At 38.8% G+C, this 15764-nt stretch overlaps 1 protein-coding gene across 3 annotated transcripts in view; it reads right to left on the bottom strand.

Moving 5' to 3' along the window:
* Positions 1–15764, bottom strand: part of TEX10 (testis expressed 10) — a 53837-nt gene that overhangs the window by 23279 nt on the left and 14794 nt on the right. For 2 of the 3 annotated variants that reach the window (XM_083877783.1, XM_083877782.1), the window contains exons 7-9: positions 13914–14049; positions 10786–10961; positions 9856–10033 (exon numbers count right to left, since the gene is read on the bottom strand). In XM_083877783.1, the coding sequence (XP_083733909.1) occupies positions 9856–10033; positions 10786–10961; positions 13914–14049 (490 nt within the window). The remainder of the gene's footprint in view (positions 1–9855; positions 10034–10785; positions 10962–13913; positions 14050–15764) is intronic. The other variant, XM_083877784.1, reaches the window with a different exon arrangement.

The raw sequence follows: 15764 nt of genomic DNA, 5'->3' as shown, positions 1-15764 counted from the left end.
CTGTTCCACACAGAACATTTAAACAGTCACAGGCACAGCCAGTAGCTGATTCACCCAGTTCCTGAAAAAAACTAACTGCATTCTAGGCCTCAACTCTTTGAAAATGTAATGAAATTTAATAAAATGATTAAGTACACATCCTCAAAATAGTTCAATGACTAGTCACTGTATTAGGAAATAGGAAATCAATCTCCCCTTCAGAGGAAGACAGTGAACACAGACTTTCAGCAACCTCAGCAAGTGCTTTAACCACCAAGACACTTTTATTAATTTATTATTAAATTATTCTTCAGACACATCAGGAGCAGAAAACTTCCTGAGATTCTGTACATCCAGCAGACAAACACTGCATCTGGATGATAACCAAGCAGGAAAATGCTATAGGACAGTGGCTACAGGGATTCTGCCCATCTCTGATCACCAGAGAAGAAACTGTTCTGGTTCCCCACCCAGAACAACAACTCAAGACTGTAACTTCAGGCAGCGGCACAAAATACTATGGAACCCAACGAACCAAAAGGGAATTACAGGATGAGATGGCATTCACCTTGCAAAAGAACTCCACGAGAAGGCAAGGATGAACTGAACTAGCAGCCATGAGCAATGTGATATCCTGAGAATTTCCCTAACACCTGCAAGAGTACGGAGTAAAAATGCCATGATATTTTTGGGTGCTTTTTAGTTGCTTTTTGATGGTTGGGGTTTGAGTTGGTTAGTATGTCTTATTTTTAAAAGTAACTAAGGTCTGTAATATCGGTGCCCACACCAGGCAAATTAATACTGTAACAATGGATGAAATGAGCTGACAAATAAACACTGTATCATGCTTGGGAACAGACAGGATAGTTTCTGAAAGAAAAATGTTTGCACAATGCATCTCAGAAATCTTGTTAATGGTAGCTGCATGTGAATATGAAAGAACCTGTAACACTTAGGAAAAGAAATTCCAGAAATCTAAGCAGACTCAGAGTAGTAACAAAGGTCCTTATATAAAGAGATAATTGGTTTAAAGGCAGGAGATGGTGGGTAGAACTGACCAGCTCAATCAGCAGAAGACAGACATCACTGGAAATCACTGGTGACTACTAAAGAACAACCCAGAAAGAGAGATGATGAAAGTCCAAAAATCATTCACATTATTTAGTATACAAAAGTACTTAGAAGGGTAAGTTAATCAAGGCTACCTTGTCTTTGTAGTCTCTTGACAAAGCAATTCCATCATTTTATCTACGTAACAGTGGAAATAACACACCAGCACCTCCCACGTTCTGAGCTCTGCAGCTCATTAGGATACAGCAGAGCAGCTCTTTTTGCATATCCAGTTCAGTTAAGGCCTTGGAAATATGAGAAGCTAAGTGGTTCTTCCCCAGTAGCCATAATAATCACACTGTAACTAAGGATCATAAAGAATTATCTCCAGTGCATGAAACAGGGCTGAGTTTTCCTTCACAACCCAGGGCCCCAGATACGTAGAACAGCATTCCTTTACCACTTGTCAATCTTCCATTCTGATCAACCAGAAATTGCATTGAGAAAGAAACCCCTTTGCTGACACAGAGAGAAGTGTAGAGAAAAGGCTTCCTTGTTTCCTTTAGCTTCCTATTTTTATGACCTGTGCTATGACCTCTACACACAGCAAGTTTAACATCAGCCCAGAGTTCATCTGTCAACACAGAACTATTCACCTACTGATCAACACATATCATAAGTGGGAGACTTCCACACAGATATGGCAGCATCCTTCCCTTAGCTCTAGAAGACCCATTCAAATCCTTCAGCACTGTGCCCAGGGGTCACTGTGAGCCCAGAAACGCTGCTCTGCTGACACAACCACATTGGGGCAAGGCTGTACAGGTGTGTCTTCTAGGCAGCCTTCTCACAGGACTGTCATGAACTCTCCAGCTGTGTAATGACAGCTGCACTGTCTGACTGCCATTTAAAACAGTGCTCACACGTAAAAACACCTGCCAAATACAAGGTAATGGATCACTTACGGAATTACCTATGAGCATGGAAAATATGTTACAATACATCCCAAACACTTCCATATTATCATTGTCAGAAACTGTGTGTAAAACACACTGAAAGGAGCAAAATCACCAGGACTGTTGCACCTTTATGGAAGAAAAATATACAACATTTTTTCCCAGTATACGCATGTACTTGCACTTCTGTAAAACATGTTCTTTTGAAACATTAAAAAGCCCTGTGCCAATATTTATCTCAGCTTTGGCACAGTTTATTCCTGTTCAGCTTTAATGAAAAATAATTTCTGTCAGACTGAAATGCAACTGCAATAAAGTATAAACTCATGTCCCTGCATCAACTTAATCAAGTCAGTTTTGAGTTCTACTGCTAATGAGGCTCAGCACTCTCAGTTTTCATATCAGTTCTAAAAAAGACAGGAAACCATGACTGTCACAAAATGATGTTGAATTTGCTAAAAAAAAAAAAAAAAAAAAAAAAAAAAAAAAGAGAGAGAGAGAAAACCAAAAAATTGAATCTTTGAATACTTCTCCAACCACACATCCATCTCATCATTCAGACCAACTTAGCTCCAGGTAGTACAGGGCCTGAATGTAAGCTCCAAGAGCAAGTGAGGGGTTTTTATCTTCCTTTTCCTCCAACAGGTTACCATGTGTAGCCACTGGCTTGTTAGCGCGAGTTTTTTGTTTTAACTTTCATTATCTCTTTTGAAGGATCAAGTCTTTCCATTTGAAAATGCAGCAAAATATAACAAACATCTGAAAGGAATTACCAGGGATTTGAGGAAAAATATGAAGCCTATTTTAAGAAAACAACAATTTAAGCTATGCATTGTTAAAAGTAAGCCTGTCAGCTGCTCATTTGCTTCAGAGCTGCAGAGGTTGTCTGAAGCAAAGCACTGCTCTCACATTATAAATGAGAGCACAAATCAGAAGAAACATTCACTAATGAGCAAACGGCATTTACTGACAGCGGCAATTGTAGTGCGGCAACATAATTCCTTTCCCTTTGATTAGGACCCTCACACTACAACCAACCTGGGGAAAAATTTAGGGGCTGTGTCTTTAAATATGAGCTTGGACTTCTCCCTTTTTCAAGTCCTAGAAATTTACAGAACAGTGAGCAAGAAAAAGGAAATTTGCTGACCAGATGTGGATGAAGGAATTCACTGTAACCCACCCTGTGGTTTAATTCTCAAGAACTACAGATCTTTTCTCATCTTGCAGCAAGGAAAACAGATAATTTTTTACCCTTCATCTTCAGTGGTACCCCAACAGGGAAAAGCACTCTAACGTTCAGTCTATTCAATAGTGCAAGCACTTTTGTTACCATTTCAACAGTTTCCTCCTTTACTTTTGTTTCTTAATTGAGGGGTGTAAAAATACAGCCAGACAAGGCACTTCAGCAAACACAGACCTTACAATTGTTGCATTTTTCCCAGCAACCCATTCCTAACTATTATACCTCTCTATACATGTATGAGTTTTGACTTATTCTCCAAGATGTACTGAGCTGGCTTTCCATTATATACTATTTGTAGTGAATTTGAGCATTTCCTTTTTTTTTGCTTTGTGTTATTTATTTAATATGAAATTAGCTAATTTTGACAAAACTATTATTTTATTGATATCTTTTAAAAATAAATGCACTGTTCTGGAATATTTTCTACACTTTACTTTCATGAGAATTACTGAATTCAGTTGTTCTACCAATGTTGCTAACCACAATAATGGGTTAGCATATTACAATAATATCCAATAACAGTAATAGCATATAGCAATAATATCTTCTCCAAGTTCTTTCATGGTTTGAAATGCTTTGGGGAAATGTGCTATTCTTCTTTTTTTTGACTACAATTATGCATTCAATAATTCTTTAATCAAACAGTATAGAGAGTCTTCGTTAGCTACATTTTGCATTCTCACTATGCCTCCTCATGCTGTACTGGCAAAGGTTGCAGATAAAAGAACTAGGATGGCTAAATAAAGGAAAATTAGCATTTAATTACAAAGGAAATATCCATAAAGGCTATTATAACCCTAAAACATCTCTGAGTAATGTATCTGGAGACACAGAATTTTACACCTTACAGCCAACAAATGTTAAAATGTCCATCTCAGTTCTTTCTAAGCACCAGATTCCAGAGGATAGCAAGAACCAACAGGCATGCCTGGCTGCTTGATGAGACACTAGATGAGCTCTCTCATTATTGTCTGGAAAGCAGCAGAATATTTTAAAGGCACTACCTCTTAAGAGAAAAGTCCATTTACAGTTACATCAAGCAGAAGGCAAGTTACCCCCAGGGTTATCTCAAACCTGTGAAAACTTGGAACTCCCACACAATTTATGCCAGAGAGCACTCAGCTTTCATTTATATGGTCCTCACCCTGCTCCTTTTCTACAGCAACAGAAACAACTCTTGGCGAGACCCCAGCAGGGAAAGAGTCCCACAAGAATAAGAAATGGCTGTTTGAAGCCACTGGAGATCTCGTTTATGGACACCCTGCTTCAAGAGAGAAATGCCATAAATTAACTCCCATTGTTTTTTATCTAGACAGTGAAATATTATCTGTCCAGCTCTCTATTACAGTGAAATAATTTCCAGACACACTGTTCCAATGGATAAAATGTTGTAAAACAACCATAACTATTATGCATAAATAAGGCACATAAATAAATCGCATTTCAGTTTCCTTATTTGTACTTCAAGGAATGAGAAGAGACAACAAAAATTTTCCCATCAAGTCAGCGACCTAAATTCCTGATTTATGTATTTGATCACAATCCCATAATCTGCATTTTTTAATCCCCAATTCACAGAATAGAACTCATAACAGTAAGTACACAGATTATGTATGTATCATTTTAAACACAGTATCATATACAAAAAAAAGGAAAAAAGAGAATTGTTTGCAAGAGTATCTGACCCTCAATCACCACAAAGTAACTGAGTGGCAACCAAAAACAGAACCTGAAAAATAGGTTTCTCTGCAACTGTAACAGTACAGAGTTTGGTATGTAAACAACAGACCACTTTTTCAGGCAAACAAAGTAATATACCTTATACAAGGAGGTACATTTACAACATTTAATACGTTTCCACATTTGACAAAAATACTTGCCTCAAAGTCAGTCTTCCAAAAAGTGCTCAAAAATACTTTTTTTTTGAACATGTCTCGCCAGTTCTTTAAAACCATTTTCAAGTAGTCTTTCTGCCCTATTAATGCAGAAAGCAGGCAGAGATTACACCAATTTTTTTTCCAGCCTGACCTCTGATACTGCTAAATTTTATTACCTTAGTCTCCATCAGACCATCAATAATTTATATATATTTCTTCACTTCCTGGAGAGAACTGTCTACCTGTCCATATCCAAGGCCTCAAGGAATTACCAGAACTCCACTGTCAAGGTGAAGCTAAGACTGAAATTTCAGGCCAAAGATCCACTCATGCTATATATTGTATACTCCAAACCAACACTTAAACCATTCACTTTCAACTAGCAGTACCTGACTATTTGCTTATTTAACAGTTATTCCTATAAATCATAAATGAAAAATAAATACTGAAGTAAATTCTTCTAGAAATGTGGCACACTGCACTCAATATATTAAAAAAGTATCACCTAAAAAGATTGTAAAAAAAAAAAAATCCATCGAGTAGATTTGATGCAAAACACTTTCTAAAATACTACCCAGACCTTCCATTTTTCTCCATAAATGTAAGCTCATCAGAGGCTGAAATCAGAGGCCAACTCAGAGAACTCATCTCCTGTCAAGAAGCTGCTCTCTCTCATTTCTCAGGCAGAAGTGACAGACTGTTCATTCATGTCGCTCCACACCCTTCCTCACCTGTTTCTGTATGACGTATACCCCAAAACCCTGGCACACTTCCATCTCTCAGAACTTTACCTGCCTGGATTTATGGAAGCTACTTAAATCTCAGATCCCATACAGTAGGCACAAGGCAGGCATTTGAGAAGAAGAGCAGGGAAATTAAGCCACAATTACAACACCTTCTGATCCTCAGTTTCACCTGAAACTCACCAGCTGTAGCTATCCCAGTGATTCCAACACCAGCAATGTCTGTTCACTGGCACAGAGATCATGACCAATTAGCTCAAGACTGACCATGTTCATACCAACACTCAAAATGGGGTGGCTGCATTTCAGCTCTTTTTTCAAAACACTCCTTGGTCTGTGCCAGCTTTAGCGAATGTAAACCAAAAGTGCTCAGAAACCATTCTAATAATTTAACGGTATAGGTAACCAACTTCCCAGGAGCTCAGAAACCTTCCTGATCTATACAGAAATACTGCCAACATCATTTTCATCCTCAGTGCACAGAGCTCGCTTAATGGGCTCCTACACATCACTTGGGTATTCAACATTGCAAAAATAAAAGTGAAACTATTGAGTATTTTCAAAATTCAGTTCTAATAAACAATAAAACAGAAGGTCTCAAAGGTAACACACAATAATTATAACAACGTTACCACCTGATATCATCACAGGGCTGTGCTTTGAACCATCTGGATACACTTACTATTAGTTTTACAGTTTACATACAAAAAACCCTATGAGTTCCTTGTGCTTCTAATGATTATTCAGGGAAAAACTGCAAGTTTTATTATGTTCCATAGGTACTCTCAGTGAATCCACCTTAATGTAGCTGGTCCCTGATGAATACACACGGCTCCATACAAGCACTCTCAGATATGTGTAAAAACAGCCATCCTCTGCCAGTCAAAATAGCACGGGAATAAAGGCTGTTGAAGAAATTAAGAACAAGTACCAAACTCTCTGACGCTCCTGAATGCAATCTATTTAAAGCCTGATGGATAAACAGATTTCATAGGAGAGGAGAAATTTAGGGAGAGTCCCCTCTCACCAGAGAGAACGGGAATGTATCGGAAGAGAAACAGCGCCATCTACTGACAGCAGCGGGGTACTCGTAAGTGACACTTCCCCACGGATTTGGGACAGCTTCTTCCTCCAAGTCACAATCTAAAAGTACAGAAAATGTCCCACGAACCAAGCTGTGGCACAGAAATGTGTCACAGAATTGCGAAAGTTTTTTTACACTACTATTCATTTGACAAACTTGAAAGTTTAACTCTGAATATCACAAGAGCAGACCAAGGAGTAAATGATGACCAGGAGTTACTCAGTCTGTCTACTTCCTTCAAGGCTTTACCTTTTGCCATCCATGTCCAACCTGATTGCCTGATACTAGGTATTTCCAGTGAAATATATTTGTATGCTCTTGCTACACAACCCATTCCAGTATGTATCTCTGCTTTTATAAAATTTTGCTAGCCCTCAAACCAAACATTCTCTTGACATCTAAGGTCTGTACTTTTAATCCTGCTAAAACTGCACTCTCCCATTCCTTTTCAACAGCCTTTATACACAACTGACTCCAACTTCTTCCCAGCCTTATCTGCCTAAAATGCCAATTTGTCGGTCATTCTCCATTATCTGTCCATGTCATTATCTAAAAACAAGCCACAAAACTTGATACAAGAGTTCAGCTTGGCCTTTCTGATTAAAGATAGAAAATTGGTTCATTTATATCCTATGTACAGTAACAGGTTATGAAGCTCATAAAGTCCAGCGAAGGTTCATATCTAGAAAACCTACTATTGTTTCCTACTATTGTTTCCTAGACTATACAACTCATTTTCCAGTGAAAAAGAAATATCAGACTCTTCTGTTCTTGGAAAGTTAATATTTACTATTACTTATCTCCCTGTCTCTGCATGTTTAAGTAGACAAAGCAACTTTTTTTGGACACCCTCCTCAGCCAAAAACATTTCTAACATCTTGGTTCCCTAAGTCTTTAAGGCACTCTAGATGAATCTTGTAGGATAAAATGTTTACTGTCATGATGATTGAACAAAACTTAAAGAGTCTTCCACAAAATAAATTTCACCTAATCCAAAGCTAAAAAAGGTGTCATCTATAAGCCCTTTGTAACCTGTACAAGTTTTTAACTTGGATATATAGGTAAGAATGCATTTTCAATCCCTTGCATTCACTTTGTCTATGAAAGAGTCATTTTAATCTTTCCAAGGACTTCCTATTTTCAGATGTGCTTCTAAAGAAAACTAATCAACTTGTGCTTAATACTGATTCCTCTTAATGAAGTGAGAAGAACTTTATCAGATAAAACCAATGCTCAGTCAAGAGCAATCTCTCTTTTTCAACTTTCATCAAAACTTCCAGGCTTCCAGAAAGGTGGCTGGGGATTATCAATACAAAAAATCTGCACCACTGTAAGTACATTAGTACATTTTTCTTTCATTTAGTGATTTCAGATAGACTTCATGCATTGATTATCTACAGTCTTTGAATCCAAAGTAAGCTTAAAATGTGCTCCAACCAAATGCCATAAATTAAAATACTTCCTTTGCACCTCTGAAAACAAAAAATTTACTCCTCTTCTGTTCTTAGGATGTAACTTACTTTTTGTAGGAACACTGCCTTTTGTCTGCCAGTTTCATCTAGTGCCAAAAGGATCAAATGCCAACCTGCAGCTTTACAGCAATTTTTAGAAAACAGGCACTCCATTACTACAAAAAATCTCCCACAATGAAGATCCACTAAGATGCAACAAAAAAATAAGCACCTCAGTGCTTATTACTGACTTTATTTCTTACAATGACTGTCTTTGAATTGGCTACACTTTGCCACTGAACTTCCAGTATATAAAAGAACTGTAATACACGGCAGACAATTTTTCATTTTTAAAAATAAAATCTGATGTCCGCCTTCCCAAAACTAGAGAGAATTTCACTTTTACAGCAGTAGTGCATTATATATATAGGATATAAATTTCACCACTATTGCTTATGTTAGTCACCTCATCCACATGCTACACAGCTAATACAAACAGGTCTGTATTTGACAGTATGTTGCATCCAATTTTGATTAAAAAGGTTTCAGATGCAAAAAGCATCAAGAATCACTTTAAGCATAATTCATATAAGCTTAATTCCTGCTTGTTTATCCAAGATTCCACAATATTGACCAATGGAGAAAAATATATTTTTCCCAGAAGCAGCAAAGCAAAACACCCTGGTGAAATCTCAGCAAGCCCTCCACTCACTTCAATGGAACAGCAGCTTTGCTCCTGACTTCACAGGCAAACCCACCCTCTTTCAAGTCAGGATGAAAAAAAAAAGAGCATGAATAATTTCAAACAAGGCACTTGCCTAGCAACTATAATTTAGCTATGTAGGTGTGGTAATTGGAGAAAAACTGAGCTGAAAGAAAGCAGAACATGAGAAAAACTGGTTGGTTGTTTTTCACTATCAGCTGTGTCAGGTTGAAGCATTCACAAGGAAAAGCTGCAATTAGTGGCAGAACAAAGACCACTGGTGATGATGTTCTGGGTAGAAGGGGCTCAATACTGTGCAGCCTTACAGATTTTGTAAGAGATAGGCCAATGCTGCTTTGCATCCTTACTGAAAGGACCCAGGTATTAAAAGCACTACGGTTTGTATTTCAAGATAAAATTCTTGGCAGACTTCATTAATATATACAAAGACAGTAAAATAATATGGATAGATGCATATGGCACTTAAAAACATGGTTTAGTGGTGGACTTGGCAGTGCTGGATTAATGGTTGGACTCAGTCTTAAAGGTCTTTTCCAACCTGAACAGTTGTATGATTTTCTCAACATGTATTGTAGAAAATGGGGCAGTGTAAAGATCAAGTCAAAGCAACAGGCCAACCACACCATCAGTTCCTGCACGTTACACTGATTTTCTGTGTGCAAAGTGATCACCGAGTTCACGCCCCGTGACTGAACATTCCCACCCGGGGCTGTTTTGGCTCGAGCCGAGCGGGGAGCGCGGAAGGTACCTCATGTGCAGGATGCCGATGAGGGTGGCGGCGAGGTCGGAGGACATCCTGCCCATGATGCAGCAGCGGCTGAGGCAGGCGAGCAGGCTGGCGGGCAGGCAGGGCAGGAAGTACACGAGCTGCACCAGGCGCCGCTGCGCCTCGGCCGGCAGCAGCACCAGCGTGCCCTCGAGCGGATCTGCGGCACACAACACCGGTCAGCGCGCGCCCCGACACACCTCGGCTGCACCGACCAAATACCTCAGCTACACATGGACAGAAGTTATAACCAACACGGAAGAGGGGGGGGAAAAAGGAGGAAAAAAAGAAGGCAATACTAGCCTAGAAAATAGGTGGCTTGGAGAAGAACAGCATCACTTTCTACAATCCCCTTAAAGGAGGCTGCTGCTAGGTGAGGGTAAGTCAGCCTCTTCTTCCAGGTAACAGGATGAGAGGAAATGGCCTTAAATTGTATCACGGGAGGTTTGGATTAGACATTAAGAAAAATCTCTTCACTGAAAGGGTAGTCAGGCATTGGATCAAGCTGCCCAGGGAAGTGGTGGTATCACCCTCCCCTGAACTGTTCAAAAAACAGGTGGCATCTGAGGACACAGTTTAGTGTTGGACTTGGCAGTGCTGGGTTACCACTTGGACCTCAGAGGTATTTTTCAACCTAAATGATTCTGTGATTCTCTGACACACAAAAACTAAAGTTTCCAGTCTATCAGATTTAAGTCCTACCAACTTAAACTAAAGTACTCAATCTTTTTACTCCCTAGTAAATGACATACATAGGTAATTTTAACTTTTAGAGGACTGAACCAATCTGCAACCCTGCCCCCCATCCAGTCTTCATGCTCAGATAGGAAACGAAAGAGGATTTTCCACCTACTGCAACCTGCCTGCCAGGTGAGGGACAAAATTCCTTGTGCTGTAGTGTCAAAGTCTTACCATATATTCGAGCAGCAGTGGCTTGTAAACTTTGCAACAGTTCCTTGTTTGAACGAGAAGCAGCGGAATGAATGATATCAATGAGCTGATTGGAAAGCTCAGGGTTCCTCAAGCCAAGCAGAGCCAGCTGCTGAGGTAAGCCAGCCAACCAACGAGATAAAACTTTACTTCGACTTCTAAAGAAAGAGGGAAAAATCAGTTGGAGAAAAAAAAAGACAAAACAACAAACACACACAAACTTCTCTTCCCATTTTTGACTAAGTTGCTTTTATTTCTCCTTTCTGGCTCAAACTGAAACAACTGTATGGACTAATTCTACATTTCATAGGCTACAATTTCTGTGTCATCCTGGCTTATCAAGACAAGTATAATTTAGAAACAAAAAGCATCTTATCACCTTATTAAAGTGACGATCACAAGAAAAAAAGCTTCCAAGTGCAAATAAAGAAGTTCAAAGTAGGTCTTTGAAGACGTCAACAAGAGTAGCATGATGATGACAGAGATTATTTCATTCTAAAGACCTGTCAACCAAAAACTTTTCAAGGAAATTAAGTACTCATGACACAAGAGGGAAGAGTCTTGCATAGAGATGACCAGCAGGAAAAGCCTGGAGAGCAGATCGTTGAAGTGGGTGAGCTGGAGGTGGGCTCAGAAGTCTCAAATCACTTGACATGGAAATAAAATGTTTGATTCGTCTTGCACAGAAAGAAGCAGATGCTACTTTCAAATGAAGCTAGAAGGAGCCAGGATTAAACAAGCAAAATTAAGTTGAGACTTGACATAGCTGAGCTTTGTCATTCCCTGCCAGAGGATGCTGCAGTTGCTCTTTATTAAGACTGGTCCAAAGAATGAGAAAAGCTTATGATACAGACACCCACTGAGTGATAAACACAGAGAAGCTTTGCAGAGTGAGGAAGCACAGGCTTCAAATGGTTGGAAGCTTAGAGTATTATGTAAAAGTAATTCTTGTCTTCTTCCTATAGCATCTCACACAGGTCAGTGCTGAAGGCAGATTGTGAGGCTGAATAGCCTTTTCAGACTCTTACCAGTATGTAAATGCGTATGCGCACACACGCACAATATAAGCATATATATACACCGTGCATGGTATGTGTCCAGTGATTAGGGGTGAAGATAAACTAAAACATCAAGACAAAACTTAATTCTGAACTATGTAATAAATCAGTCAAGTTTGGGGTTTTTTTTCCACAAGGTAGCAACAGGCCAAAAGCTCCTACTTTATTCTTTGAATCAGACACACCTAAAAAATTAAATGTATCACAAAAAATTCTGGAAAAATGCTCAAATATGAACTCTGTTCCTCTTACACTGTTCTTGACAAGCTTCTGAGAAAAAATAAATTAAAAGAATGAAGAAAACAGTCAGAGGAGGGCTGAAAGACCTACAAAGTCAAACTGAATGGAACAATATGAATGTCACCCAGGAGCTACTAACAGTCCACATTTTGAAGAAATTAAAAAAACCCCACTTGTTTGCAAAGGAAAAAAATGTAATAGTACAGTACACAAGTATGCTGACTTCAAATGTCTTGTCAGACATAAGTGCAGTCATACTTTTTTGAAAAGAATTTTTGAGATTTCATTCTTCTGTTACTAAAAATGTCATAGATTCATGTAGAAGCCTAAGAGGAACAGCAGCAAAACTATTGCTATTTGTGATGTCTAAAGATAGAAAGTTAAAGCTTTCCAGATAGTCATATGATCACGTGAAACTGAATGAGATGCTCAAGACTTTCAGGTAAGTAGAGAGAACAGCGGTTATGTAACCTCAGGGAAATTAGTCAGTATGAAAACCATCTCTTTTTCACTCTGTGTGAAAAGAGGAGGAAAATGGGATATTCCCAAGTGTTTTTCCCTGTCTTTCATATTCTCTACACTTTTTATAACGTTCAGAGTACAGCATTAGATTATTTCTGGTTATTAGATCTAATTACATGTACTCAGGCATTACCACAACAGAAGATGTAACAAAGCAAAGAAGTTGTAGAAGGGAATGATTTTCCCAGAACTTGGCTGTGTTAGCAGATGCCAGGACTTCTGAGAGACCTGAAGTTTGATTTTTTTCAGTGGCAGAAACAGATCACATCCCCCAGAAAGTCAACTGTGTCCTGGGCTGCATCAAAAGCAGCACGGGCAGAAGGTCAAAGGAGGGATTCTGTTCCTCTGCTCTGGTCTGGTGAGATCCCACCTGGAGTGCTGCATCCAGCTCTGAGTGCCCAGAAATAAGAAGGACATGGAGCTATTGGGGCAAGTCCAAGGAGGTCATGAAGATCATCAGAGATCTGGAGCACCTCTCCTATGAAGACAGGCTGAGAGAGCTTCTACTGCTCAGCCTGGAGAAGAGGCGGTCTTCTCAAAACTTCAGAGCTGCTTTGCACTACCTGAAGGGGAACTGCAGTTCCCAGACAAGCCAGGATTGACACATACACATCAACACATGATTTGTGTTTAATGTTTTTATGTCCTGGAACTAGATGACTTGGCTGAAAAATACATTCTAGAAAAGTTAAGATTTGGAGACAATCTGGACACATCTGGTTAAATAAAAACTGTTGCAACAGCATTACACAGAGAAAATCTCCTCTTACTGATTACACCTGAAGCAAGGCTGCCCATGATCTATTAGATCCCACAATGAACCAGGAGCCCAGAAGGACAAGAACACTGTCTTAAACCTAGAACCTCACCCCCAAAACAAGAGTATTTTTCTTGAAGAAAGTAAGAAAAGGCTACACAGCCACGATCAGGACACCAAAGGCACTAAGTGACAAGCTCACAACCTCAGGCTGAAGTGATGGAAATGCTCCATGGCTACAGCTGCACGATCCTGACACGTCTATTGACTGCCACAGTCACTAACAAGCTTGTAGCAGTGGACTTCATGCTAAAATTTATGTCATTAAGAACTATCTAGTCCTTATGCTAAGCTAGACAACTAAGCTGATACATCTCCATCTCGCAGAGTACACATTTTCAAATTCTAGTGACACAGTATAAAAAAAAATATGAAGTTTTATGACATCTACATATAAATTTAGTATTCTCACTCCTGAAATCAATACACTATTTTGAAATGAAAAAGAATATGCTTTTTTTTTTCTTTTTTACCTGATTCTTTGTGTCCTCAAATCCTCTTTTTGGTAAACTTTGCTAAAAAATTTCAAAAGCAATGTACGAACTGGAAAGAGCAGATTCCTTTGCTGGTATAATGTATATACTGCTTTTATCAAGGGTTCCGTTGCTACTGGAAAAAAAAAAAAGAATTAATACTTTTTAATCTTCTGATTTTATACATGCACACACAAAGAGCTGTGATCCTTATCTACAGCTGTTTACACTGAACTCCAGAGGGAAGTACCAAAATGTTTTGAAGCAACTTCTGGACTGACTTCTAAACCATTAAAACAACACTTTCTTGTGCAGCTTGTGAAGGAAACAGACAAAAGAACAGTGACAACATGCAACTGGTAACTTCAGAACTTCCTGAATACAGGTTGCAAGGTAGCTGAGAATCAATAAATTCCTGCTTTTCACAGCTATCTTCCAATCCTTTTCCCTTAGTGCAGTAACCCCAGACCCATGTTCTCTACTCATTTACTTCTGCTCCCCAAAACCTGTCACAGTGCCTTCAGTTCTCTCTGTACTATCCCTTTCTCCTTGCCACACACACAAACCTCATCAGCTCTCTCTGTCTCTGAACCAGCTGCCTACAAGTTACACTTGCTAATTAACCAGAAAATAAACTCCTCACGAGGCTGCTGGCAAGACACTGCAAGATCAGCTAACTCCCCCTGCAACCTTTCCTTCTCTGAAGCTCTCATCAACCATGTGTTATCACCAGACTTAAAACAACAGTTGAAAGCTTTACCACTGAGACCAAATTGGCTAAAATTAGCCAGCAAACACAGAACTTACTGTAACAGACTGAGAAAGAGACCAAACATTTTCTTTCTAAACCAGACTAAACCATCAGATGGAAAAATTAACAAAGCATGGAAAAACATCTGAATTCAGAGAAGACAAGCCTGGAAAGAATCGGAAAGCATCTGAAAACTTAAGCAATACATGAAAGGTATAAAGACTTGACTCAGCTTGTCACAGAAGAGCTTGTGGTCCCAAGAAATTTAATCCAATTAAGGCATACATAAGTGGCTGCAATCACTTCATCATCTTCATAAACCAAAGCTGAGAAACGTCTTTTCATCCAGGTACACATATCAGTCTCAGTAAGTTATGTGTATGAAACCAGATAAAATGTTTTGTTTCACATTGAACGGAGCAACTTCTGCCCACAGAGACAGACAAGAATGTTCCTTTCTAAAAATGGTCCAGTTGGGACCAGTCTTGTCTGTAAAACTCTTACTCAACTTCAAGTCACCATATAACGAGTCCCACTACAAAGCACACTACAAAAATCACCTGAAATGGCATGGTCACATGCCAGCATAAAGCAGGAACCATTTAGAAGTTGAAATCTAACAATTTTTCAACAGAAAAATAAAATGCATTCTAATATTTCATGTAACTAAGATATATATTATTATCCGTAATGCATCAGGAGTATCAGCTTACTCAATTCATGTATTCTTCAGGTGAAGATTCACCTTGGACAGCATTTTTTAAACAGAACACTTATTCTTCTGAGCTTATTCTTAAATGAGTGACAATTACATCTTTATGTAGTTTATAGATAATTGATGAACTGTTAACTGAAAAAATATAAAAATAAATAAATATTCTAAGTGAGTAGAATTCTCACTTCCCAATAGCTCTGTGGCATGTTAAGTAAAACAGGTCCTAGTATTTGAATTGTTTCACATGAACAGAACAAGTTTAAAAATGGAAGCAATATTTAAATGTACTCTTAAAAAGTAATATTTTAAAAGGCCTACATTTATACAGATGTCCAAAACACAGCTGAAGAACTCCTGAGGTTTTAAAATACTTCAGTTTTAACTG

This window comes from Zosterops lateralis (assembly GCF_965231275.1).
Source record: "Zosterops lateralis genome assembly, chromosome: 1".
Lineage (NCBI taxonomy): Eukaryota > Metazoa > Chordata > Aves > Passeriformes > Zosteropidae > Zosterops > Zosterops lateralis.
The sequence above is the reverse complement of the archived record's forward strand: the minus strand, read 5'-3'. Positions and strand labels throughout refer to the sequence as shown.